The 26812-nt window shown below is 43.1% G+C and overlaps 1 protein-coding gene across 2 annotated transcripts in view; it reads left to right on the top strand.

Moving 5' to 3' along the window:
- Window positions 1-26812, top strand: part of HECTD4 (HECT domain E3 ubiquitin protein ligase 4) — a 174094-nt gene that overhangs the window by 127009 nt on the left and 20273 nt on the right. For both annotated transcript variants that reach the window (XM_063085388.1, XM_063085387.1), the window contains exons 46-61: window positions 904-1065; window positions 1182-1330; window positions 1848-1927; window positions 4118-4281; window positions 6336-6573; window positions 7514-7650; window positions 8487-8613; window positions 11229-11366; window positions 12114-12250; window positions 14262-14422; window positions 17882-18063; window positions 19415-19620; window positions 19918-20048; window positions 20411-20616; window positions 22233-22412; window positions 25032-26338. In XM_063085388.1, coding sequence (XP_062941458.1) covers window positions 904-1065; window positions 1182-1330; window positions 1848-1927; window positions 4118-4281; window positions 6336-6573; window positions 7514-7650; window positions 8487-8613; window positions 11229-11366; window positions 12114-12250; window positions 14262-14422; window positions 17882-18063; window positions 19415-19620; window positions 19918-20048; window positions 20411-20616; window positions 22233-22412; window positions 25032-26338 — 3705 coding nt within the window. The remainder of the gene's footprint in view (window positions 1-903; window positions 1066-1181; window positions 1331-1847; window positions 1928-4117; window positions 4282-6335; window positions 6574-7513; window positions 7651-8486; window positions 8614-11228; window positions 11367-12113; window positions 12251-14261; window positions 14423-17881; window positions 18064-19414; window positions 19621-19917; window positions 20049-20410; window positions 20617-22232; window positions 22413-25031; window positions 26339-26812) is intronic.

The raw sequence follows: 26812 nt of genomic DNA, 5'->3' as shown, positions 1-26812 counted from the left end.
ACATGCATCTTTCAGTTCTTTGTTTAGGATACAGTGAAATTGATGGGTTAAAAAGATATGTTTTGGGCCGACCCCGTGGCTCACTTGGGAGAGTGCAGCACTGGGAGTGCAGCCGCGCTCCTGCCACGGGTTCGGATCCTATATAGGGATGGCCGGTGAGCTCACTGGCTGAGTGCGGTGCGGGCGACACCAAGCCAAGGGTTGCAGTCCCCTTACCAGTCACAAAAAAGAAAAAAAAAAAAAAAGGTCTGTTTTGTCTGATAGAGAAGCTTGAAACTTCTGTGATTAGATTGATTAAAAATTATGAAAGTGAAAAAGTGAGGCACCTAACCTAAGAAAAGATACCAGCCAGCCACCAAAAACAAAAACAACAACAACAAAAAAAGAGAAAGTGTCACCATAGTACCCCTGCTTAGCTTTGAGCTGAATGTTAAGTCAGAGGAATATAAATTCTGATTACAGATTGAACTAAAATTTATCCTGCAACTGCATGGGGACCATGGGAGGATGGGGATCTGGTATATGTTTATACACGGGTGTAAAGAGGAGTAGATGTGTAAGAATTCAAACCTCATTTGTCATAATGGAAGATAAATGATGTCTTAAAGGGATAGTAAAAATAGCATTATAAGCATGAGCGAGAAATATAGACATAAGTATAAGAATTAACAGTTAAATAGTTAAAAGTGTGATTATTTCTAGGAAACAGGACTGGACATAGGGAAGGAGACTACCTTTTTTTTAATGGAGATAACTTCCCTTTGGGAAAAAAAATATGCTTTTTAAAAAATATATATGCCTATATTTTAATAGCATCGGATTAAAATTATTTTTCTTCATTGAGAGGGTAAAGGGATTTGTGTTTGCAGTTCTATTGAATGAGGGTTTTTCCCCCCATTATAGCCCAAGGAGATTACTTGGAGTCCCTCGCGAGTGTTTCCGCCTGTTCGAGCCTGCATGTTCTCGTCTCACCTTACTTCGGTCACCTTCCTGGCCGACCCCAGCGCTGGGGGAGGTCTGCCCCGGGGCACTTTTATCTATGCCACCTTGCCACTGCCAGTTCAGGTGAGACATCACCTGACACACTGTCTTTTGCCTCTTTCCTTCAAATTTGAAAGAAAAAGCAAGTTCCAAGGCCCAGGCTGAGCCCTCTGATTGTCACCCTCTTCTGGTTTCTTCAGGCCCCATCTTTTTACTGGGAAATTGAAATTGTTTCCTATGGAGATACTGATGACGACACTGGGCCAATAGTTTCCTTTGGCTTTGCTACAGAAGCAGAGAAACGAGATGGGGCTTGGACTAATCCAGTGGGCACTTGTCTTTTCCATAAGTAAGTGGCTACTGTTGCTTTTATTTTTAAAAAAAAAAAAAACCACAACAAAAAGTAGATCAATATTCCAGAAAACAGTAGCTCCCCACAAGGTGTTTCTAGGTATTCAGGAAGCTGAAATAGAATTCTGTTTTCAAACAAGCTTGGGAAAAGGAACATATTATTTTCCTTTTTTGGAGACTTACAGTGTATGTTAGCAAGGTTCCTTCCTAATCGTCCCACAATTAGAAACCTGTTTATATTTGTTTCCCAAATGTATTTGAGCCCATATCCCTTTATTCTGTGAATATAGTTTGGGAAATACTGGTATGGGTACTAAAGTAATATAATAATCTCTACCGCCCAAAATGTGGTAAATACCAGTTGGAAATATATTCATGTTTTGGGAAAGTGAACAGCTCTTATGATTTCTGGTTACTCTCATCTACTGAAACCGCTTCCCCTGTTCACTACTTAACCTGCCTCTGTGTGGGCCAGTTAGTCTTGTCTTTGATGTCCCTTCCTTGTTATTTTATAGCAATGGCCGAGCTGTGCACTACAATGGCTCCAGTTTGTTACAGTGGAAGAGTGTCCGCTTAGATGTGACGCTTTCTCCTGGTGAGTGCAGTGGGAGCATTTTTACCCTGACTATTTCTGTTGGTCCCAGGTTTGGGTCTAAATAAGTTAAAGTTAGATAACTTTAGCAACTAGAAACAGACAATTTATCTTTTAATGAAAAACAAACACTTGTCATTGCTTTCCCCTAGTTTACACCAAACCCCCCACTTTGTACAGCTATTACCATTGGAGCCTCCATTTGGTAGCTTAGGTGTCACATTTACTTTCATTCCTCCATCATTAAAATATTCTGATATTTTTCATCTCCCTCAGGTTTGGTCTTTCATCAGCTAATTTATTAATGAGCAGATAAATAGCTTTAAAAAAAAGAGAACTGTACCACTATTCATGAGGCACTTGAGAAATGTATTATTGGTAGATACAGGCTATAGACTTTGTTTTCAGCAGCTTAAATATCTGGTCTAGCTTCAACTAATATTCTGCCCAGATGTTTCACTCACACAGTCAGTAATAAAATCATCCCCTCTTCTTTTTAGCCTCTGTATAAATAACTTGATGGGTATAGTAGATGAATTGGAATTGGTTCTACCTGCTCCAACAGTAGCAAAATATAAGAATTGTACTATTGACATTAGAAGCAGCCAAATATGTTGGCTACTTCTTTTCAGACAGTACGTCTTAGCTTCATCTCTGATGAAACTTAGATTGTTCTATGTGATAGATGATCTGGTGTGTTTAGATGGGGAACACAAGGTCACTCTATCCATCGGTAAACTCTCATAGCTGCCTCTGGGATACTTTTGCCATCCTTAATCCTTGAGGGAGCTGCTTGTTAAATTGTGCTTTTCCTGGGAGTGTAATGTTTTCACTCACAGTCAAGTTATGACTTGGAAATCATTTCAGAGCAAAGTTGTTCTCTCTTGTTTTGTGGAATAGAACTCTGACATCTCCACGGAGTACTTACCTAAGTGCTTTAAGCACAAAAGGGTGTGTGGGAGGACAGGGAAGCACTGCCAGGGGTTTTATTCACTTGTTGCTATTGTTTGTTGTTTTGTTTGATCACAGTTTGGTTTTTGAGGAAATTTTGGTTTGGACCTCAGGCACACATGCTGCCCACTTCTTAGAGAAACACGTCTGTGTAGGAATAGGAATCAAGAACCCGGTTTTTACAACTGAATCTCAACCTCTGTACCAACACTTCAGTTTCATTCGCCAAAGATACTGGTTGAGTATCTCCTACATGCTAGGCCCTCTTTTAGGCCCTAGGGATGTCCTAGTGAACAATGACAAGTCCCTAGCCATTGGGAAGCTACTGTGCTAGTGGTATTTACACCATAGGAGACTCTGTGGTCAAAAAAGAACATAGAACTTCATGCATATAATGGAGAGTTCACAACACATGAATTATAAGGCTGCATGTGTGAGCAGTTTGCCTGCGGCAGCCAGTATAAACTACTGATGGATGGAAATGCCTCCCTTGGGTCTCTAAGTTCTATCCCAGTACCCAGCCAACTCATCAGAAAGCAGCTTGGCTTGTATTACCTTAGATTTTTACAAAACACCTTACTTATGAGTAAGGGGACAGAATGTGATTTAATGACTTACCTTTAGGTTACATTGTGGGTTAAGTTTTTCTTTTTTTTTAAACCAGTCAAATTTAGCAGTGAGGGTTATATACCAACTTTAGTGGCACTAATATTAATAAGTTCTGATAAATAACCCACTACCATCAAACCAGCATGGGTTGACTTTTAAATGATATATTTTAAGGCCATTTCTGTATCTTCTACAAACTTCCACAGAAGATATTACCTTTTTACCTTTATGCCATAAGTAATCCTTCATGTGTCAAAAGAGAAAAACTTGTATTCCTCTATTTAAAAAATTGTACCTAATGTCTTCTCATTTTGTTTTGGCTGCCAGGAAAATAAAAGCTAAATTTAGACTGTAATTGTGATAACAACTCAGACACTAGGCATTTTCCTTCTTCTAAATAGTTTCTGACTTATCTTTTTAAAGTGATTTGTTTCTGTTGTGTTACTTTGTATCTATTCACATACAATAACTTACTGCATGTCCTTTTCAGAACATATAACTAAGGGCATACATACATAAAGAGGTAGTCAGTGATGTGTAGGCAGTCACACTGGTTGCAAAATAGAAAGAAGCTCATGTAATAGTCAACAAAAGGGGGAAAATGTGTTGTTTCCTTCCTGTTCTCTGCTGTAGGTGACGTGGCAGGAATCGGCTGGGAGAGAACTGAGGGGACTCCACCACCTCCAGGGCAGCCGGCCAAGGGCCGAGTGTACTTCACCTACTGTGGGCAGCGCCTCTCTCCATATCTTGAAGATGTCTCTGGTGGCATGTGGCCTGTGGTTCACATTCAGAAAAAGGCAGGTTACCTTGTTGGGAAAGGAAAAGAAATTCTCTTTAGTAACTTGTTCCTATCAGGAATGGAATAATGATGGGGAGGGAGGGAGGTTTTGGTGATGGGGAAACAATAATCAATCACAATGTATATCGACAAAATAAAATTTAAAAAAAAAAAAAAAGAATGATTAGGGCCATATAAAAATTAAGGATTAAAAACACATTTATAATTTTTTAAAAAAAGGAATGGAATAATGAAAAGCACCAAACGTTCCCTTGTTGTATGCAGTATGTGGTGCCTAACGACAGAAGGAAAAGCAAAGCAAGCCTGAGCGAGTGGGTGCCCTCCTGTGTGTTGTGTTGGTTCCTAGTCTTAGGTTGGACGGTGCTTTATCAGGAACTTAGGGCTTAACTGCTTTGGCCTCCTTTAGCCATCTTTCCTAAACAACAGTGCAAGGAATAATAGTGTTCTTTCAAATGTCACTAAAATGATTCTGTAGTTTAATAAGTATTTAAAGTGATCCTTTTGGGTCACTTAGTATGTTGGAAGCTTGGAAGACTCCTTCAGTAAAGATGCAAAAATTCAACTTTATTTAACCCAGGATTCCTGCACATACTTAATCATGGAACTCTTTTTTTTTTAAGGAGCACCTATTAACATCTAATGTTCTGTGGAACATTATTGCTTACTACATGGTGGTGGTTCCCAAATTCATATCTCCATTCCAGACTTCTTCCTAAACTTCATACTCATATACCCAGCAGCCTAGGAACATCTCAAAATAGATGTCTCATTGACATGTCAAAGTTAACATGTCCAAAACTGAGCCTAATTCTGCCCCATTCCCAAAGCTGCTTCTTCCCCAGTCTTCCTCATCTCAGAAAACGGCAGCAACATCTTTCCAGTTTCTAAGGCCAAAAACCTTGGAGTCGTCTTTGATTCCTCTTTTTTTCCTGCTCCACATCCAATCTGTTGGCAAATCTTATTGGCTCTAACTTCAAAATATATCCAGAATTTTATCCCATTCCTCCGTTAACAACCTGACCTAGCCTAGCTCCTCTCCCAGCCTCCATTTTTTCCCTTTACATGTCTTTTAACACAGCAGTCACAGTAATTCTTTTAAAATGTTAGTTAGAATGTCACTCCTTCACTCTAAACCAGTTAATGACTTCCCATATCGAGCATTAAAAAGCCCAAGTCTTTATAAAGCCTACAAGATCCTGTAGGATCTGGCCCTGTACCATGTCTCTGACATCATCTTTTATCTCTTTATTTGTTCAGTGAATTAAAGAGTAATAATTTAAGGCAGCATTTCTCAGTCTGTTCCATTCCTTTGTTCAACATTTTTTTTGTTGGTTTTTTTTTTGGTGGCTGAACAGTATAGGAATCGAACCCTGGTCACCATCAGCACCATGCTCTAACCAACTGAGCTAACTGGCCAGCCATTAATATTTATTGAGTACCTGCTATAAGTTAGGCACTAAGCTAAGGTCTTGAATATATAATAATAAGAAAATAAATATGGTCTCTGTCTTCATGGGGTTATAATCAGTTAGAAGAATCAGACATTCAAATAATCACACAAATATATGTGTTTGTGTGTGTATAATCTTAAACTAATAAAGGCTATGAATGAGAATTGTATACTTTATGGTAGTAAGTACTGAGCAAGTCTAATCATGTCCCCTTTACCCTGAAGAAGTGATATTTGAGCCAGGTCTGGAATATTAACTGATCTTAACTAGGCAAAGTGGGAGGAAAGAATGTTCCAGGTGGAGGGAACAGCATGTGCAGTGGTGTCAGATAGAGAGGAACGATGCTGGAACAAGAGAGGCAGGTGTTTGAGCAGCAAAGAGCACAGAGTGCAAGAAGAGGAAAAGGGAGGCAGGGCCACCTAGTGCAGAGCTCCAGGTACCACTGCACGTGGTTCCACCAGCCTGGGCCTGGCTCAAGCTAGCCGTACCAGGCCCATTCTTCTGATTGGAGGTTTAGCGATGTACACCTCAGGGTGTTAAAAATAAATAAATGAAAATAAATCCATGTGCTTTCAAATCCTTCATTCGATCTCCTTTCTAGAACACCAAAACTCGAGCGAACTTTGGCTCCCGCCCATTTGCCTACGCCGAAGGGCAAGCCCACCGCAACGCTGCTGACCTGTGCACCGATCTCGCAGAAGAGATCAGCGCTAACTTTGAGGCCCTGCCCTTTGCCATGGCTTCTGACAGTGACAATGATGCTGGCACCAGTATTGCATCAGACCCAGGCACTCATGGGCCACCATGCCGGATTGCTGCTGTGGCCACTGCTCAGCAACGTGAGCCACTTCTTCCTGGGGCCCCACTGCTATTGGGAAATGTGAATGCTATGAATTCCATAAATCCATTTAACTTGGGCATCCTCATTACAATCATGGGTTACAAACTTAAGTGCCTGCCAATAATGGGGTAACAGGCCAGGTGAAAGAAAATGGGGAACAGGAGGAAATATGGCAGTCTGGAAAGTGTTTCCCATGTACAGGAAGCCAGCCACTACCCACTCCCAGCAGAATCTTGCCACATGGAAATGAAAGTTGAGAAATTATCTACTTTTTATAAGACAGCTAAAACCCCCAGAATTTCATATGAAATCCTCTTATTTTGCAATGTTACTCATTTTTTAAATTTTTTTTAGAACTGAGATCATCAAAGAATAATAAATTGCTAATTGTGGAATCTAAGTGGTGGGTATATAGGTGTGCACTAAAACATTTTTCTAATTATTTGAAAAATTTCATAATGAAATTGAATAAAACTGTGCTTGCTGAACTAAAGATGTCTGCAGGCCATATTTGACCCTTGGGATATTGGTTTGGAAATTAGTTTTGTCTTTTTTGTTTTTGTTTTTGTTTTTGGTGGCTGGCCATTCTGGGATCAAACCCTGGACCTTAGTGATATCAGCACCACACTCTAACCAACCAAGCTAACCAGCCAGCCCTAGAAACTATCTTAAGAGTCTTTTTTAGTTCTTCATCATGGTAAAGAACTTTCCAGATTCTTCTATGAATTGAATAAATCATACCCATAAAAACTATTATAGGATTTAAGGTAATTGCAGATGATTAGTTATTCCTTGACTCTGTGCTTTAAAATTCCTCAACGTTCTAGGGGCCTTTCTGTCATGCATATTAAGAAAATCCAGTTTGTCCAAGGGAGAGAAGTTAATGATTTTTCCAGCTGGCTCTTGTTTAGAATTCACTGTCCTTGTGCTTGTTACAGAGTATGATAGTGACACCTCCTGTCATTATAAAGTTGAGCTCAGCTATGAGAATTTCATCACCTCTGGCCCAGACCCTCACCCCCCTCCCATTGCAGATGATGAAAGTGATGACGATGATGACGATGACATTCCACAGGTAAGAGAGCCGCAGGGTGGGATAGGACTGAGCAGCATTCGCTTAGCTCCTTCGTGACTAAGACAAGCCTCAAGCAGTGATTCTGATGTGAGTGTGCCAGGCTGGTGTCATTATACTTTCAGTTATATTATTGCATTTGAACTCCAGAGTGATCATTTTTCTAAACTCCCATCAGTAGTTTTATTGGGTAGGCTCTTTTGCCCAACAGTGATCCAGTTGGAGAAATGAAGTACTTTGATGGTCACCTGACAATAAGTTTGCCTGTGAAAGTGCTTCTGTGGCTTTAGAGGGAAAGGGAGAGCTTGCCCCAGTCTAGCCATTCCCTCCTCTGACCTCTGAGGGCTGTACAGGTGGCCCTTGTACAACGCGGGGGTTAGGGGCACTGACACCCCCACCCCCGCCGCACAGTCAAAAATCCGAGTATCACTTTTGACTCTTTCAAAACCTAACTACTAATAGCCTCTTGTTGACTGGAAGCCTTACCAATAACATAAACAGTAGATTAACACATATTTTGTATGTTGTATGTATTATATACTGTATTCTTACAATAAAGTAAGCTAGAGAAAACAATGTTATTAAGAAAATCATAAGGAAGAGAAAATATATTTACAGTATTGTTCAGTATTTATTGAAAAAAATTGTAAATGGACCCACACAGTTCAAACCATGTTGTTCAAGGGTCAACTGTATTCAGTTCCAGAATCTGTACCTTGTGTTTCTATTCCTGGCATTTGAGCAGGGTGAAGACCTCAGGGGGAGAGCTGTCAGTTAGGGAAGGAGGATTCCTGTACAAGTCCTTCCTTCTCTGTTCATGACTTGCCTTCTCCTTCCAGGAGGACCACTACGCCCTGCTGGTGAAAGCGTGGGAGACCAAGGTTTTTCCTACCATCCGAAGACGCTTCCGCAATGAAGCAGAGCGGAAATCAGGCCTGGACCAGATAAAGGGTGCTTTACAACTAGGTCTGGTGCTTTTTGTTCTCCTAAGGAGCTCACTTCATGACTTAAGAGATGGGTTAGATGAAAATCAGGTTGTAAATTAGGAAAGAGGGGCTCACGTAATGTTGTACCAGACTTAATAGTGTCTTCTACCTGCACCTTCAGCAAGCTCCGCAGTCTTTTGCTTTTCTTGCTAGGCTTTTATTTGCTTGTTAGTTTATTTATTTATTTTTAAAGATGACTGATAAGGGGATCTTAACCCTTGACTTGGTGTTGTCAGCACCATGCTCACCTAGTGAGCTAACCGGCCGTCCCTGTATGGGATCCGAACCTGTGGCCTTGGTGTTATCAGCACTGTACTCTCCCGAGTAAGCCACAGGCCAGTCCTGCTCATTAGTTTAACACAATGTTTTGGATTGATGGCCTGCTGAAATGAAGCTAAAATGGTTATTATGGGATGCTGTATGGCCTGGTGGTTAACAGTCACATCTGCAGTCACAGGTGTGCTATCTACCAGCTGTGTGAGCGTGAGACAGTTATTTAACGTCTCTGGGCTTTCCTCATCCTTAAAATGGAATCAATAATGGTAACTACCTCATGTATATTATAGAAATAAATGAGTTAATACAGATAAAGCTCCTCAGAACAGTGCTGGCACATAGCAAGCCTTCAGTTAGTATAGTTCTAAATGTCACAGTGATGATGATGGTGAGATTTTCTCCCTGGCCTCCTATGATCCACACAGTTTCTCTAGCAAAGAGTAATACACAGTTTGACCCCAGACAGTAGATTGTTAGTTAGTCTTCACTGCACATAGCTGATTGCTGTTTTAAGGCTTTTCCTCATCTGGTGAAACAGCTGCTTTTTTACATGCAGAAATGCCTTTTCCCAGCAGCCACAGCAGTCTTTTTGGTGGAACATCAGTCTGGGTTGTCTGTCAACATTGTGGCAGTCAGAGATGGTAGGAGAGGTTTAGTTTTTGTCCCTGTGTCAGCATCTTTCTCCTCTTTTAACTTTTGTCTTGAGACTAAAACTAAGTAAAAAGAAAAGCCACCCAAAGACCTTTATGACTCAGCCAATTTGTGTGCTGAGGACCTGAACTCCAGTGAGAAATGAATAATTCATTTTTTTCATGTTGGCCAGCACTAGTCATCATATACTCGTGAATAATATGCCTTGTCCTCCTCTGCTGCTAGTTCAGGAGAGGGAAAGTGTGGACAGCGCAGCAGAAAATGTGACTATCCCAAGGTGGCTGCTGGACTGAAGCCAAACTGATGACTCCTGGCCTCAGGACTCACCCAGAAGTGCCTGTAGCCCCAAAGCACATCTTGTCTAGGCCATTCTCTCAGGATCCAACTGTGGGGGCCATGGCCAGTCATCTGAACTATATTAATTTAAGTGCAAAACATTCACCTTTCAGATACAGTCTCCTCCAGCATAGTAGTGGCATGGGTGGAGGATAAGGAGATGGCTCACAGTGCCCAAAGGACCTCCTCTACGAAGGTGGATCAGCCTCCTGTCGCTGGGTCCCCTGAGGCAGGTTTATAAATCCCTGTGTTCTGCAAGGTTTAATTTGGCAGTCTCCCAGGGCTCCCTGATTCCTGCTTATTGTGCAGTAGGGTACTTTTACTCTCCTCTCCACTGTTCCTTCTGAAAATCTTATAAAGATTATTTTTCCATAATCTTCTAATATCATGCTACAATTTCTGGTTTATTCTCTCTGACGCTTCTTTCCATAGCATCCTTCTCTACTGAACCCCCCTCTTAGGCTGTGCTCAGGAAATCGCTCTGCCTTTTCATTGCAGAAGGCCAGGGAATAAAAAATGGCAGATAAGTGTGATAGAGATAGGCCTTGTTTAAAAGCAGGTGCTGTCAACACCTGTTCTTTTACCCACAATTTCCTAAGCACTGTGGGATTTACAGCAGCAACAGCAGATGAGGACATGTGCCACACCTCACTGGACTCCCCACAGTGTGCTTTTTTCTTTTTTTTTTTTTTTCAGGTCTTTGTACATTTATTTACTGGATTTATTAGTTACTAATGGCTATTACTATCAAATATAATATGTTCTCCCCTGGAAAGGATGAACAGAGCAAACACAGTGGTAGATAGAAGCTGACATAGATCTCTGTCTTTCTTAAATAAGCAACATGTGTTTATTGTAGTAAAAATCAAACACAGTACAACAATGTATAAAGTGAGAAATAAATGTTACCCTCACTTTCTTCTTCCTCTCTATTTGTCCTGTAGTTTCTTCTTTCGAGTTAACTAAAATGGAATGAGTGCATAGTGATGTACCATCATTTTTAACAATTCTGTATTGATGAACACTGGTTATTTCCAATTTTGTTGTTATTATTCACCAACAGTGCTGCAGTGAGTGTTCTTGTATCTTTGCACACTTCTGCTTTTGTTTCTGTGGAAGAGATTTGAGAGATTCCTAGAAGTACTGCATTTAGTATTTTAAATTTGGTAAACTGCTTAATTTCCCCAGAAGGTTACATACTCCCATTGACAGTGTTTGAAAAATACTCTGATCTTTCCATTGTAGATATAAGTCAGTATCTTGGTTGATCTCTTGTGATCGAAGAGATTGTGTACTCTTTGGAGAGTTACCCAGTGCTGTTGTGTTTTTCAGGCATGGTGGATATTGCTCGACAGACGGTTGAATTTCTCTATGAGGAGAATGGTGGTATCCCAAGAGACCTCTATCTGCCCACCATTGAAGACATTAAAGATGAGGCAAACAAGTTCACAATTGATAAAGTTCGAAAAGGTTTTGCTTTCCTTCTTACTTAACCTATGAAATTGTGTATGGAATGAGAAGTTGACTTTTCCCACGCATGAGCCAAGTAGCTGGAGGCTGTCCTTGGGGGACTCTCCTTACCCTGAGTGACTTGACTTCTTCCAGGCTGTCATGTGAAGCCCTAAAGTACCCAAGTAGATGCTTGGCCTCTGGTGGCCTCTCCCACATTCCGGGAATTGACTAGCATGAGCAGGCTGAGGCAGGGCAGTTGTACAAGGAAGGAAGTAGGGCCTGGGCTGAGGATTCCAGATAGGCCCTCAGGCTAGTCTTGGCTTCTGAGCTCATAAACCATATATACATGGTTATACTGGACTTTTTAGAATTTTTTTTTTTTTTAAAGATGACCAGTAAGGGGATCTTAACCCTTGACTTGGTGTTGTCAGCACCACGCTCTCCCAAGTGAGCTAACCGGCCATCCCTGTATAGGGATGCGAACCCATGGCCTTGGTGTTATCAGCACCACACTCTCCCAAGTGAGCCACGGGTCTGGACCAGCCCCTAGAATTTTAATGGAATGTATTCTTTTGATTAAAAATCTATGAGTTTTTACAACATTTTATTGTGTTATCTTCCAGATTGAGCTGTGTTCCTTTTTGGTTATAACAAAACTGAGAGTACTATTAAATGTTGTAGAGCTACTTTAGACCCTAAAACATAGGGTCCCAAGGTGGTAATGGTACTTTCTCCCAAAAAAACTTCTCTATCTACCATCCTCAGGTCTCACAGTAGTTACCCGCTCTCCAGACAGCAATAACGTAGCCAGCAGTACTGTCGGAACTGCACTGCCGAAATTTGCCATCCGAGGGATGCTGAAAACCTTCGGGCTTCATGGAGTCGTCTTAGATGTTGATTCAGTGAGTGAATAGCCTTTCAGATTAATAAGACCTTTTATGTATTCTGAGACTTTCATGCCCAGAGTCCAGGTACCTTAAAAAGTGATTATACAATTGGGTTCCTCTACAAACTAGACATGAAGAAATGAAGCAGAAGTGCTCTCATGCCAAATAACTGGCCTGAGGTGTTGCCATGGATCATGTCAGGGCTGATGCTAGATTTTAATCTCTTAGCTCACGGCGCTGTTAGCTCCTTCAGACCCCGCACCTTGCCAGTCTTTTCTGTCAGCCGTATTCAAACTGTCCCTACATTGTATCTATCCACGTTCCAAGGAAATATTCTCCCATTGTCCTTGATGAATGGATGATCTGTCATTGTCATGGTTGTTATAAGATACAAATCAAGGAAATAGTTTTGAGATTTTGATCATATCATCTTAGTGGTTCTCTCAGCCTCAATCTCCCTATCTGTAAAAAGAGCGTATTAAACTAAATCAGTAGTTTTCTTCTCCATTCTGCAAAGCTGTTTATTGGGGCTCAGCAAGGATTTGGAGGGGTGGGGACAAAGAAGGAACAGAAGGGAGGGAGAGAGGGCAAAACCAAAGCTTTCTTTTGAAAACAGAATCCAGTTTGAAAGCTGTGGCTGCATGATTCTAAGGTGGCATGCACGTGCTTGAATTTAAGAGGTGTCCCACGCGAGAAAAACTGATGAAATAATATACAGACCAAGCCTAATGACAAATTATCTATCACTATATAGATATAAGCTTTGGTATCTATTTAGAGAGAGATACAGATACAGATAATGTTAAGGTGCCATTACTGCTTGAAATTGACCTTTAAAAAATTTACATCTTCAGGTGAATCTATTTTACCAGAACTTAATTTAAATCATTAAATTTTTTTAGAGGGGTTATTGACTGGTGGTTTACTGAGGTGAACTTTCAAGTAGAAAATTTCATCAGTAGTACTGTTAATCTCTCACTGTCTTCTGATACAAATTTCTGACTCTGGTTATCAGAAGATACTTTACTGACAATATTTTTCAGCAGTGGAAATGTGTGAAAGTAAAAATTAGAAAAATGAGAATTTAGTTAAAGTAATTGTTCTGTTATTTCTCAAGTGATTTCATTCTTTTCTTTTTAATCATACCTGAGTAAAAATTACATTGGTATTTGAATCTAGAATGCATTTGTATGAGCTTACTTCTTATTTTCCCAGCAATAAAACAGAGCTATCAAACAGATCTTTGCTTTTAAAAAATTATTAACATAATAACAATGAACATAAATTTTATCTCGAAACTATGTGTGTTCAAATATCACTGAAATATAGCATTATTCTCATAAATTACTAATTTATGATTATGTTGAAGGTCTTCTTTAATTTATTGTACCAATTAAAATTTTCTATCTGGTATGGAAAAACTAAAACACTGTCAGTATCTGTAATCGGATGTCTTTGAACTTTTAGACTCAATCAATGGCATGAAACTAGCATTTACTGCTGTAGTCTGGTTATATATATATTAGTCTATATATGTATATTTGTGTGTGTGTGTGTATAGATCCTCTACTTTTATCTATTTTGTTGATTTGAAGTTTTGTTTTTGGTTTTTTTTTAATTACTGGCTTTCGGCCTTTTTATTAGTTAACTCACGTTTATATTTTAAAATTTATTTAAAATCTTCATGGTTCTTAATGTTTATTATTTTGTTCTTTTCTCAGAAAAGTAGATAGCAAGTTTGTACTGTATAAACTTGTCTTGTAATATGTGTTTCAAACACATATTGTGAATTCCCTTTCAATTTATTTATTTTGTCTGTGAAATAGCAATTAGTTGTAAATTATAAGAATAATAACTAAAAGCCTAGACTTTAAGTACATATATATGTGTATATGTGTATATATACACATACATACACACACACATTCCAAGTATATACTATACACACACACACACACACACACACACACACTCAGAAAACAAAGTCAGTGCTCAGAAAAACAGACATTTTCTTTTATTATCATAGGTGAATGAATTGGTACAGGTGGAAACGTATCTCCGAAGTGAAGGCGTGCTGGTGCGATACTGGTATCCTATTGACATGTTGGAAAGACCCCCAGCAGGCTACCGCAGGACTGCCACCAATGGGTTGGTCACACTGGACAATACCAACCTCCAAATCCACAGGTAAAATTGAGCCCTTCTATCTCATGGGTCCCAGAAATCCACTTGCTATGTTTTACCACATGTACCATTTATCCTTGACAAGAAAGCTTTTCCTTCAAAGCTGACAGAGGGAGAGAAAGCAGCTGGAAAAGACAACGGTAAGATTGCAGGATTGGGAAGAACAGTTGGGGCATCTGGAATCAACCGGCCCATGCCACATACACTCCTATGAATTGGGGGCACTCAGGGGTAGCTAGAGATTTGAAGAGTGTGGGAAAAGTTACAAAGAGTAAAGCAGGTCAAGGAGAGATAAAGATGTCCGGACACTGTGTGGGCAGCCAGCTCATTTCTCTGTTAAGCTAATTAGGAATACCTTGAGTGTTTGCTTTGTGCCTAGCACTGTGTGGGGCTCTGGAAGGGATCATAAGGTGCTGTAGGTATGTGCCTGCCCTCAGTGGCTTAAAGCCCACAGATCTGGCGAGTTTGTTTACATGCACTCGTTTACCAATCCCCTGTGAATTGTTCTTTTCAGTCCTAAAAATTCTTGCAACAATTCAGAGAAAAATATAATAATCAATGAAAGTTCTCTAATAAAAGTTTCCATAAGCTGTTTTTCATGCTTTTCATCCATTAGCCAATATGATTGCTCACTATGTTGTCAATCCAGCTTTGATCTCTCCCTGAAACTCCAGATGCACATGCCTCTTTCTATCTCCACGGGGATACTATATGGCCCCATTTGGGTGGTTAAGGTCAATGAGACAATCAGATTTACAAGACCAAAACAGGCCACACTTGGCATTAGCTTTACTGGGAAGATACAGGAGAGGAAGCATGGCATGCCACAGGGCTGTTTCATGGACGGTTCTTCAGCAGGAGTCCTCAGTTGTTCACACAGAAGTGCAGGGCATATTCTCTGACCCCACCCAAGTGATAACTCAGGTATGAAGGATAGAAGTCACACAGTAGGGTTCACGTGGTGGCTGAGCAGCCCTGTGACCTAAGTCAGAACTGCAATCTTTTGTGATAACTCTGTAGGCATAGCTTCCAGGGACTCCGGCAAGAGGCATACCAGTCATAAGAGTCTCTATACTACAGGAAGCCTCAAAGCTGTGGCTTCCCACCAAGATTGTTCTCTTTCATAGTCCTCCCAGTTCAGATGCAGCTTGCCAATCAGGTCTAAACCATCCATTGGCTTTCTGTTTCCATGTAGTAGAATTCAGACCCTTCACCTGCCTCACGACAGCCTGAGTGAGCCTCTGCTGTCCTTTCGTCCAGCAGTGCTGGCCTCTCAGTGGCTGTCACACACCAAACTCGCTTCCTCCTCAGAGCTTTGCATTGCATGGCTGTCTCGTTCTTGTTGCTCCGATCTTAGTGAATAGCTACCTCTTCCAAAAGGTCTCACCTCACCCTCTTAGGTAACCAGCCAGTCACTCTTTGACATAACACTGTATTTTAATTTTCTCCCAGGACATGACAGTTTTGCTTGTTGTTATTTTTATAACTTGTTCTTGTATCTCCTCTCTAGAATATAAGCTTTCTAAAAACAGAGGTTTTATCTGATTCTTTGCTAGAGCCCGCAGTGCCTAATCTGGGCTGTGGCACACATTGTAGACTGAAAATATTTGTTGAAAAGGACCCCAAAATATGCATGCTTGAATATCAACATGGTGTTATTAAAAGCTTTTAAAGCTTTATTTAATAAGTCTTCCAGTCATATTTTTAGCAAACATTTCTGATAGATGAAACCTGTTGACTACTGAGTAGCGACTGAAATAAAAGGAAGAAAGTTCCAATAGGGTTACAATCGGCCTAGAAGTGTAGGACATTTCCTCTCAGTATTAATGCTCTGATCAGGGTATTGAGAGAAATATGAAACATGCCATGCAGATTTCTTTGATCACTGAATACTGACTGGATTTCTGGTCCTGGTACAGATTTTCATAAGAAGTATAGTCTGTCCTAAAGCACTCATGTGAGTTTTAGGGAGGGCTTTGAACAACAAAGAGTAGAGGGCTTAGCAGCAGTTGCTGCAGAGGCATTGACAACATGCAGGGTCTAAGCAGGGGCTACAGGCCCACCTGGCACAATCTCATTACAGCTTCATTCCTGGCAACATTGGCCTTTTAAATCCAAGGTGAAAGTTGTGAGAGGTACCATGGGGGTTTTTAGCTTTTCCTATTCAGACCTCATGTGTTTTGCTGCAGTGGTCCTTATGTTCTTTGTTAATGCAGTCAACAAATGGACTTCCAAGGAGGGAGGAGACAGGGGAAGTTGGTTTATTTTTAATTCTGGCATGAGAACCAGATAAACTGGTGTAAATGAGAAAGAAACCTCCTAAGATGCAGCTTCTAGCTGTCTTCTTTTTCTCTATCTTCACTTCATAGTGCTAGAAATTCCTCAAGTATTACATGTTGAGTTCCTTCTTTAATTGCCATTTTGCTCAAATATGAGTTATGATACACCAGCATTAAATTTAATTAGGGTCAGTCTGCAATATCAGATGACCCGTTGGTTCAGAGTGAGTTTTGGACTAGATTTTATGTAAACAATAGGACTATGTCTAACTTTTTAGTTACATTGTTACTACCAGGAGACTTTTTAATTATGGTGATTAGCTAATAAAATACAGGGAGCCATCCCTATGCTTAGCATTAGCTAGATTCAATTCTTTACCAAGAGATGCAATTCTAAATGAGACCTGCTCAGTCGCTAATGAGCTATTATTCAAGATGAGTGCTGATCACTTTATAAATTCATCACATAAAAAATGCCCACAGTGTTACTTTTATAATAGCTTCATTGGGATATAATTCACGTACCATACAATTCACCCATTTAAAGTACACAAGTCCGTGGTTTTTGGTATATTCACAAAGTTGCCATAACCATTACCATAATCAATTTTAGAACATTTTCATCACCCCAGAAAGAAACTCCACACCCATCAGCAGTTGCTTCCTATTCTCCTGTCCCCTCAGCTTCTGACAATCACTAATCTATTTTGTCTCCATGGACTTGCTTAATTCTAGACTTTTCATGTAAATTGAATCATATAATATGTGGCCTTTTGCGTCTGGCTTCTTTTACTTAGAAAGTTTCAAGGTTCGTGCATGCATAGCATGTGTCAGTCCTTCATCCTTTTTATGGCTGAATAATATTCCATTGTATAGACTTACCATTAAGTTAAGGGATTTGGGGTTGTTTCCCCTATTTGGCTATTTCAGATAATACTGCTATGAATATACATGTACAAGTTTTTGTGTGGACAAATATTTTTATTTCTTTTTCCATGGTGCTTTTTGAGTTGGTACCTAACTGTGGCTTTGTATTTAATAAACAAGTGACTCCATTGGGGTACAGAACACAGGGCCTGAAGGGAAGCCCGAGGCATGGTCCTTTCCCGGCAGAGCCCTGCGGCCTGGTGCGGGTGGGTCCTGCAGTCGCTGCTCTGCAGTCTCGCCTGCCCTTCCCTTGCAGAGAGCTGCTGCGGTGCGAGGCGGCGCTGGCCAGGCTGTACTGCCGCATGGCCCTGCTCAACATCTTCGCCCCCAAGCTGCCACACTTGTTTACCCGCCTCTTCCACATCCCTGCCATCCGGGACATTACCCTGGAGCACCTGCAGCTGCTGTCCAATCAGCTCCTCGCTCCCCCACTCCCAGGTAAAGCTCAGCTTTGCTGCCATCACTCCAGAACTCAGCCCCTGAGAACAGCCCTGAGACGCAGCTGGCCCACGCCAGTTGCGCTTCGTGCACTCATCTCTGTGTGGGGGAGTGCCTTCCCACCCTTTGAAAAATGGAAGCATATTACTCCCTTTAGTCATTAATCTATTAAGCACTCATTGAGCTTCCCAAGCAAATCATGGTTAAGGGAAATTAAGTATTATTTATGAAATCTAGCCACTGTACTTTTGCCATTGACATTCTATTTGGCATTGGAATGAAAGGAAAAGGCTGTTATCAAACCCCCCAAGCAGAACCATTAGATTTGTTGTGACTTCAAGTGGGCCAGCCTGCATGTATCTGCCACCAGGGACCCTTGGGTGTATGTCCACTTGAGGAATGTAGAGTGATGACTCTGTCCTGAGCCCCATTCAAGGCTAAGGGACCCCTCCTGTCTTCCTCTGGCACCTCAGCTTCCAGCCACCAAGATGAGAGCAAGAGACGAGGGAGGCAGGGGGCCCCCTTCAAAGCCCACTGGCAAGCAGCACTGTCAGCCCAGATGGCATCTTGGGTGGCTGCCTTCCAGCTTCCAGCCGTGGGCTCCCAGCCAGTGTCTCTATGCCACGTCTCCACTATCCGCTCTGAGCCCCCGGCATCCCCCAGCCCACCCCAAGAACGTAGAGGCTCCAAAACATATCTGGAAAGCTTCAAGTGTTTGTGGAAGAAGCTTTGCCCTGATGACCTAACACATTGCTTTGCAAACTCCACTCTGAGGCACCCTGGCTGTTCCTTGGTGCAGCTCAGATGGGTCAGAGCAGCCAAATATGTCAGACTCAGGGAACCCCTGAATCCAAGCAGCCGCACTTCTATCTGTTTAACATACTTGACCCTCTACTTAAGATTTCATTTTAGGCAACAGTTTTACTGTTAAAAAGAAAGCAGAAGTTTCAAGTCCACTGATCTCCTGAATCCTGACCCTCCCCCCAGGGTCTGATTGGTAACGTCTATCACGTGTTTGCCAGAGATGATTATAAAATATATTTGAACTTTCAGCCAAAAAAAGGGGCCTTGCCTTCTCCACGGTCCCAGTCCTTGAGACATTGCATCTTTAGGGAATGAAGTAAAAGGACGTGTCTTAAGTGATTTGATCATTGGTAAACAAGCTTATTATCTCGTTTTATTAGGGTCTGTTTATTCATAGTATTTTGCTTATGCTAGCTGATTTTTAAACTTTACATTAAAAGTTTAAAAATTTAAATTAAAAGTTTAAAAGGTGATTCATTGTTACGTAGGCTCTCACAGCCCTGCTGCTTTGGTTCTCATAAGCTTCTGTTTTCTTTTCTGTCCCCAGATGGCACCATCAGCTCTAGCTCTATCCTCCTGGCACAGTCTCTGCAGCATTGCATCCATTCCCAGAACTGCTCTGCCACCGACCTCTTCTACCAGGGCAACTCCCAGACGGTGAGAGAGTGGCTCAACGTGGCCATCACCCGGACCCTGCACCAGGGCGAGGAGAGCCTCTTGGAGCTGACGAAACAGATCTGCTCTTTCCTGCAGGTAGAAGTCTGAAGTTAATGTCCCTGACCTGTGCTTACCATTTTTAATTGGAAGTCTTACTGGATGGCTAAAAATTACTCTCCTTTTTCCCCCAAACCCCCATCCCTCTCAATTTCCTTTTCTTAGAAGCTCTTCTGCTTTGTTCCATCTGCAGTTTTCCTCCTCCTGGAGGGCTTTTTTGTCCTTCTGAATCTATTACAACATGTGCTTTCACTGATTCCTTTTGCCTCGTGAGATGAGAAGATGAAATGTGTTCCCTTTGGCCCATGGCTTGCCTTATTAAATGTCTCTTTGCAGACAGCACCAGAGCAGTTCCCCTCAGAAGAGTTCCCAATTTCCGAGTCCAAAGTCAATATGGATGTTAATTTCCCTGGGGCAGCCTTTGTTGTTGTGTCTTGCAAAGAAAGTCAGTCTGGATTCCGCAAAGAGTAAGTGGCCCATTCTCAAAAGAAGCTGATGGGGAGGGAAAAGCTAGATGGATTCTGGTGACACTGGCAAAGGAAAAAAAACCTGAAATTGTTTTTATTCTTTAGTGCAAATGATTTACAGTTCTTCCCATACTCCCGTGTTTGGGGAATTAGTCTTTATGCAGAATGACCTAAAATGTGGTGGAAGAGTTTCGATCCCCATACCAGCCAGCCACCAAAATAAATAAATAACTAAATAATAGAATGTGGTGGAAATATCTTATGGCCAATTCACATGTAACTTCCTTCTGTGGAAGGGCATTGCTGCCTCCCCCTGCTGTGTGTGGCTGGCCTCTTTGTTAATGTCCATCCTTGCTTCACAGCTCCTCTCTCTACAAGGCACCCTGGGCGCGGGTGCTCGTGTATGGGCTTGGCCACAAGGTAAAGCGGAACGGCCAGCTGAACCTCATTGAGGCTGCCTGCTACCCACGGGATGCATCCCCAGCCAACACCGGGCTTGCGCCTCCCCCCACCGCTGACCAGTACCCTTCTGTGGTCCTCTCCACAGACAGGGTCCACATCAAACTGGGTGAGTCTCTTCTCCAGCTCGTGGAGATGCAACCAGCTGCAAGTCCTTCTCTGCTTGCCTTCTTTTGGAAGATACAAAGAATTTTGCACCTTGCCGTCTTCCAATTGGCAAAAAAATAGGACTCTTTGGAGCAGTGTATTTTAGAGGCAGTAGATTAGAAGACCTCCCTTTCCTGCCTGGGAAGGCCCGGCAGATGCTGCCCAGGCTACAGTGGGGATCTCCTTTCCTTTCACGAATTTGTGCTGGGATACATACTATTAGGAATGATCTGAACAGAGCAATCTCATCCTTACAGCCATCTCAGGCTGTAGTTATCCCAATTGCCATTCTTCCAGTTCTCACTAAAACTGAAGTCTCGAGTATGTAATATGGCTTCCTGGGGCACTGGCCACAGTGAGTGTCTGCTCCCCACCTAAGCGGGAGCCTGGTTGCTCTTGTCCCTTGGCATCCTTTGTGAAGCCTCCACAGTGTGAGATTTAGGTGAGGGCTACACCTCTGTAGGTGTAGTCTGTTGCTGCCTGTCCTCTATATACCGGGACCAGCTGACTCTGTTTCTGAGTACTCACAGAAAAAAGGAAAGGAATTCTTAGTCACAGAATTCCACGGCTCTTCCACAACATGTTTGATAAGAATAGACTGTCACATGTTTGCCAGAGATGATTATAAAATATATTTGAACCTTCAGCCACAAAAAGAGGCCTTGCCTTCTCTGTGGTCCCAGTCCTTGAGACATTGCATCTTTAGGGAATGAAGTGAAAGGACGTGTCTTAAGTGATTTGATCATTGCTAAACAACTTTATTATCTCGTTTTATTAGAGTCTGTTTTTTCATAGTACTTTGCCTACGCTAGCTGATTTTTAAACTTTACATTAAAAATAGAGGATCTCTGTCTTACCTGTCATTCCTCAATTATCACCATGTAAACATTTCACCCCAAAGTGAACAAGCCAACCTGGTTCTTTCTGACTTGTCCAAAGCCCTCTGATGCTCAGGCTTATGCCTGACCAGTGCTTGAGGTGGGGTTTGGGGTACAGTGTAGGATGTGAGGGCAGTCAGTTCTCGGGACCTCTTTCCTCTCACTGTAGGCAGCTTTGGTCAGACTTAGGCTGTGGCAATGATGAAAGGTAATGAGAGAATCAAAACCCAAGGTCTTGGTAGTGCCTCAAGTCTTGGGGACACCTTACTGGTCCACAGTATAAGCTTAATGGTCTTAATGGGATTACAGCCATACAAAAGGACTGATTATTTCCTTACCAAGCCAGAACATTCTTATGAAGGATCATTTAAAGTGTGACTCACTATTCCCATTCTGGGCCCTCCGGCTGGCTGGACCAACTGAGGGGGGAGTGTTTATCCTTCTCTGTTCTCATTACTGCTCTTTGTCCCATTGCCCCACTAGTAGGTGGATTCCCAGGAGGGATGGCCTCCATCTCCCTGTTCACCTGCAGCTGACTCTGTCTGGAGGGTTTGGGAATTATGTTTCCTCCCACTCAATCGGAGTGGGTGGGTGGCCTTTCCAGCCGTTGTCTCCATGCGCACCTGGCAGCTCCTCTTCTCGGGCTTATTTGGATCAGGTGCTGCTAGTCACACACTCTCCTCCTTGGCACTTCTTTCAGGGGTGTCTCCGCCTCCTGGGGCCGTGCTAGTTTTACATTCTCTACCCCCGGAGTTCCCACTGGCCGTGGCCTTTGCTGAGCAGCTTCTATCCTGGAAATCAGAGAACGGCGAAGGGAAATCAGAAGATGAGCCTGACACCATTCCTACGTTGGTCCTACTGCAGGTGGTGGAGCTGCTAGGTGAGGCTCACTTTCCCTCAGGACCAGGGGACCAGGGTGGCTGCCGTGGTGCCTGAGGAAGGAACTTGCCCAGTGGCCTAGGGAGTGGCCATAGTAACCCAAGCAGCTGCACCCTCCTATCAGATATTTGTCATTTGAAGTGGGCTTGGGGAAGAGATTTGATAGTGTAACCTAGACTCCCAAATCCATGATTCGCAGGGTATTTCCATTATTTTGAGAGGTGGCAACTAATAATGAAGATAATATTAATTTTATCGTACATTACTTTAAAACATGATTATGTGTCATTATTGTAACTTTGGGGTGGCATGGAAGTGGGCGATGTTGCACAATCAAATGTTATGACTGCATAGCACCTGAAAGGTTAAAAAGGATCACAAAACTCATGGGATTTGAGTTGTGCATTTTGCTGTATGGAAATTTATCTCAAAAAATTCTAAATATTGAACTTTAAATTCAGCATGCCTGCTTATGTGTTTAGGGATGAAACATACTGATGTCTGAAATAATCCAAAAGTAGAATGGGTTTATGGATGAATTAGAGGGATGGACAGATGTGTAATAAAGCAAATAGAGCAACATGTTAATGGTAGAATCTAGGTGGTAGGTATATGGGTATTTACTATATAATTTTTTCAGTTTTTTTCAACTTTTCTATATATTTGAACTTTTTTATAATAAAATATTGGAGGGGAAAAAGTTGCAAACTCAGATGCCCTTGGGGGTCAAACGGATCATGGAAATGAGAGAAATAAAAGAGGAAAGTTGGGGGGGCTTCTGTAAACCGAGGGTATGTGTGCCTTGCAGGCAGCCACTGAGTCCCTGCTGCTCTTGCTACATTAGAACATGGCCCCGCTTCTGCCAGAATTATTTCTTATTTCAAGAAAAGCCAGAACTCCAGATTTTGATGTGAATTTCCTAGTTATTAAATGTTGGCACCTAAGTCACATTCTTTCACACACCCTAGGGGCTGGCTGGGGGTAGGTAAAAGGCAACCACTGTGTGGGAAGGAGGTGCCTGTGGTCAGTCTTGGCTTATGGGCCGCCATGTGCAATTTTGGTGGAGAAGAATTCTCTCCAAGGCCATCCTCTTACACAAATGTCAAATGGTGGAGGAGGGCAACGGAGGTGACATGAGCAGTTTTTTGTCCAAGGGTCTGGCACTGGCCCTGGACCCAAAGGGAGACGGGAGTTTTGGCACTTGTCCTCTGTGAAAGCTTTATGAGATCCCTTGTTCCAGGACAACCACAAGATTATTTCCCGTCAGAATTCTCAAACAGCGTCCTTCCTAAGAGCGCGGGAAGCTTAGGTGCTGGACTTAATCACAGGCTCTCAGTAAGTCAGCCTGAGCTGGCCCTTGGGACCCCCATCCAGTGATCTTTACCCTATAAAAGACCCGTCAAGACATAATGAATTGCAGTTGGCTCTCTGGGGCGAGGGCTCAGCTGGCTCCATGAGACTGGGGCCTCGGAGGTTCCTGGTCCTTAATAGCTTCTCACATAACATGAGCTTTCTCTCCTTCTACCCAGTTCCAGGTAAGATTAACATGTGACACACATCTGGTATGACAGGGGCCTTGGTACAAACGTGTAGTCCATCCTGTTGTTCTAGACAGTATTTCCCAAGCTTCAGCCAGTCTCAGGCCACCTTTATGTGGTTCCTGCCACATACACAAATCATGTCTATCAGCACTTATTTACTTAATCATTTTTATTGCAATTGATTCTTTTCTCCTTTTTTTATTTTTTATTTATTTTTATTTATTTATTTTTTTAAAGATGACCAGTAAGGGGATCTTAACCCTTGACTTGGTGTTGTCAGCACCACACTCACCCAGTGAGCTAACTGGTCATTCCTATATGGGATCTGACCCGTGGCCTTGGCGTTGTCAGAACCACACTAACCCAAGTGAGCCACGGGCCGGCCCCCTTTTCTCCTTTTTTTAAACTTAAATTTAGTTTTAAAGAAATCTTTACATCACTACTCTAAATAGAAAATTAGTATACCTTGCCTTACCTAGAAAGTAACTATAAAAATAAATATAAGGAAAGTAAATAGTTGCTGTTACAAAATTCTGGTAAATACTGTTGCCTTTCAAAGGCTCTGGGTCTATGGCCCACTCTCCATTAAGAATATACCAGCTCCAACGGAGGTCTTTCTTGTTGACAAAATCAGGACTAAAAGAGAATTTATGAAGGAATCATTTTCTGTACTGCTTGCTAAGATTGGATTGTGTGCCCCCAATCATAAGCATCCCGTGCTCTGGGAAAGATTGTTCTAGTGACTTGTCACTAACTTGCTTGATAACCTAATGAGACAGAACATAATGACATTTGGAGCTCCAGCCAGAAGCAGGCTGGCACACTGTCGTGTGGCCCAGGACTTAAGGCCACAGCCCCTAGGGTAGCTTGCCAGCCCTGACGCCTAGCTGTCCCTCTAGTAACCTCAGGCTGGCTCTGCAGCTCTTTGTTTCTCCATCTGTAAGATGGAGATGAATAACACCGTAGCTATTACAGGATCCTCATGAGGATTGAATCTGTTGAAGTGCTTAGAACAGTGCTGGCCCAGAATAAGCACCACGTGAATGATTGCTGTTATTGTTATTTTACGTTTGCTTCAGGAAACTTCCTGTGGACCACAGACATGGCGGCCTGCGTGAAGGAGCTTGTTTTCCACCTTCTGGCAGAGCTGCTGCGCACGGTGCACACCCTGGAGCAGAGGAGGCACCCTGCTGGCCTGTCCTCCTCCATTACCCTCCAGCTGAACCCCTGTCTGGCCATGCTGATGGCCTTGCAGTCTGAGCTCCATAAGCTATACGATGAAGAGACCCAGAGCTGGGTGTCGGGCAGCACCTGTGGGGGCTCAGGGGCAGCGGCCACCAGTGACCAGGGCAGGTTCTCCACATATTTTCATGCACTCATGGAAGGGTGCCTGGCTGTTGCTGAAGTGACCCTGCCTACCAACATGAGTGTCACAGCCAGCGGGGTGACCTCAACAACTGCCCCGAACCTCAGTGACTCATCTTCCTCCTCCTCGTCCTCCCCAGGACAGACACCACAAAGCCCCAGCCTCCTGTCCAAGAGGAAGAAAGTCAAGATGAAGCGGGAGAAGGCCTCGTCTTCAGGGAAGCGCCAGTCCTCCCACGTGGCAGAAACAGACCCCGCCATGCTCAGCATCGGGGGTGGCAAGCCCGAGGACATGCTCTGGTTCCACCGTGCACTCACCTTGCTTATCATTCTCCGGCACCTCACCAGGAAGGACCCACAGGGGCTGGGAGTGACAAGCGATGCCATTGCCGATGCCTGCCAGGCCCTGGTGGGCCCCACTGCCCACAGCCGCTTGCTGGTGATCTCCGGAATCCCCACCCACCTGGACGAGGGCATCGTCAGAGGTGCCATCCGCAAGGCCTGCAATGCCCACGGCGGGGTCTTCAAAGATGAGATCTATATTCCACTCCAGGAGGAAGACCCCAAGAAGCCAAAAGACAAGGCCGAGGGTGGGGACAGCAAAGTGGAGCTGGAGAAGACCCTGGGCCTCCCTGACACGGACAGTCTGGAGGTCAGCACGTCAAGCAGCCTGACCCCTGCCCCAAGCGTCAGTGCCTCAGCCTCCACCAGTCAGGCCTCCATCTGCAGCTCCCAGGGCATCTCGCACACCATCAGCGACCTCTCCGCAGACCCCCTGCCCTCAGGCCTCGAGCTGCCCATCCCTCCCAGCTTGCTGGAACCCCACGTGGTGTCCAGCCAGGAGAGCCTGGACATCTCCCTGTGCAGCACTGGCAGCCTAGGCAGCCTGGGTAGCCTGGGGGAGCCCCTGGACAATGCCGAGACGGCCTCAGTGTCGGATATGGGCTCCATGTACACAGTCACGTCCCTGGACAATCAGCCCCTCGCAGCACGCCCCATCAAAGGCTTCGCAGTTGTGGAGGTAATAGCTCTGAGCCTTGGCCGCCACTAAAATCATGACCAAGTTGATTCTGCCAGGCCTCTTTAAACCTTTCAAAGTTATTTCTAAGAGATTAGCTAATAGGTAATGTTGGAGCAACTGGGGATCCCTGGGCAGCCCTTGGAAACAGCAGGATGATTCTATTTGAGGTCACATCAGAGTGATATCAAGTCTAATGCCATGAAGTAAATGCACTTCATCACTGACCACAGTAGGGCAGCTCAGGAAGCTGCTCTTTATGGTGGGTGGTTTTGTCAAGTGAATCCTGGCCCATGACCCCATCTGTATATTTCTGAGTGGCCTCGGGTAGTTTTCTTCATTACCATTAGCAGGAGGGAGCTTCACGGAACAGTGTGGGAATAGATCCTTGTCACTCTGTTCCTGGCTACTCTGAGTCTCAGGTGGTGTGCATGTTGCCAAATCATGTTTCCACCTTAGGATCCAATGTGTTTCCCA

Source organism: Cynocephalus volans, chromosome 2 (assembly GCF_027409185.1).
Source record: "Cynocephalus volans isolate mCynVol1 chromosome 2, mCynVol1.pri, whole genome shotgun sequence".
Lineage (NCBI taxonomy): Eukaryota > Metazoa > Chordata > Mammalia > Dermoptera > Cynocephalidae > Cynocephalus > Cynocephalus volans.
The sequence above is the reverse complement of the archived record's forward strand: the minus strand, read 5'-3'. Positions and strand labels throughout refer to the sequence as shown.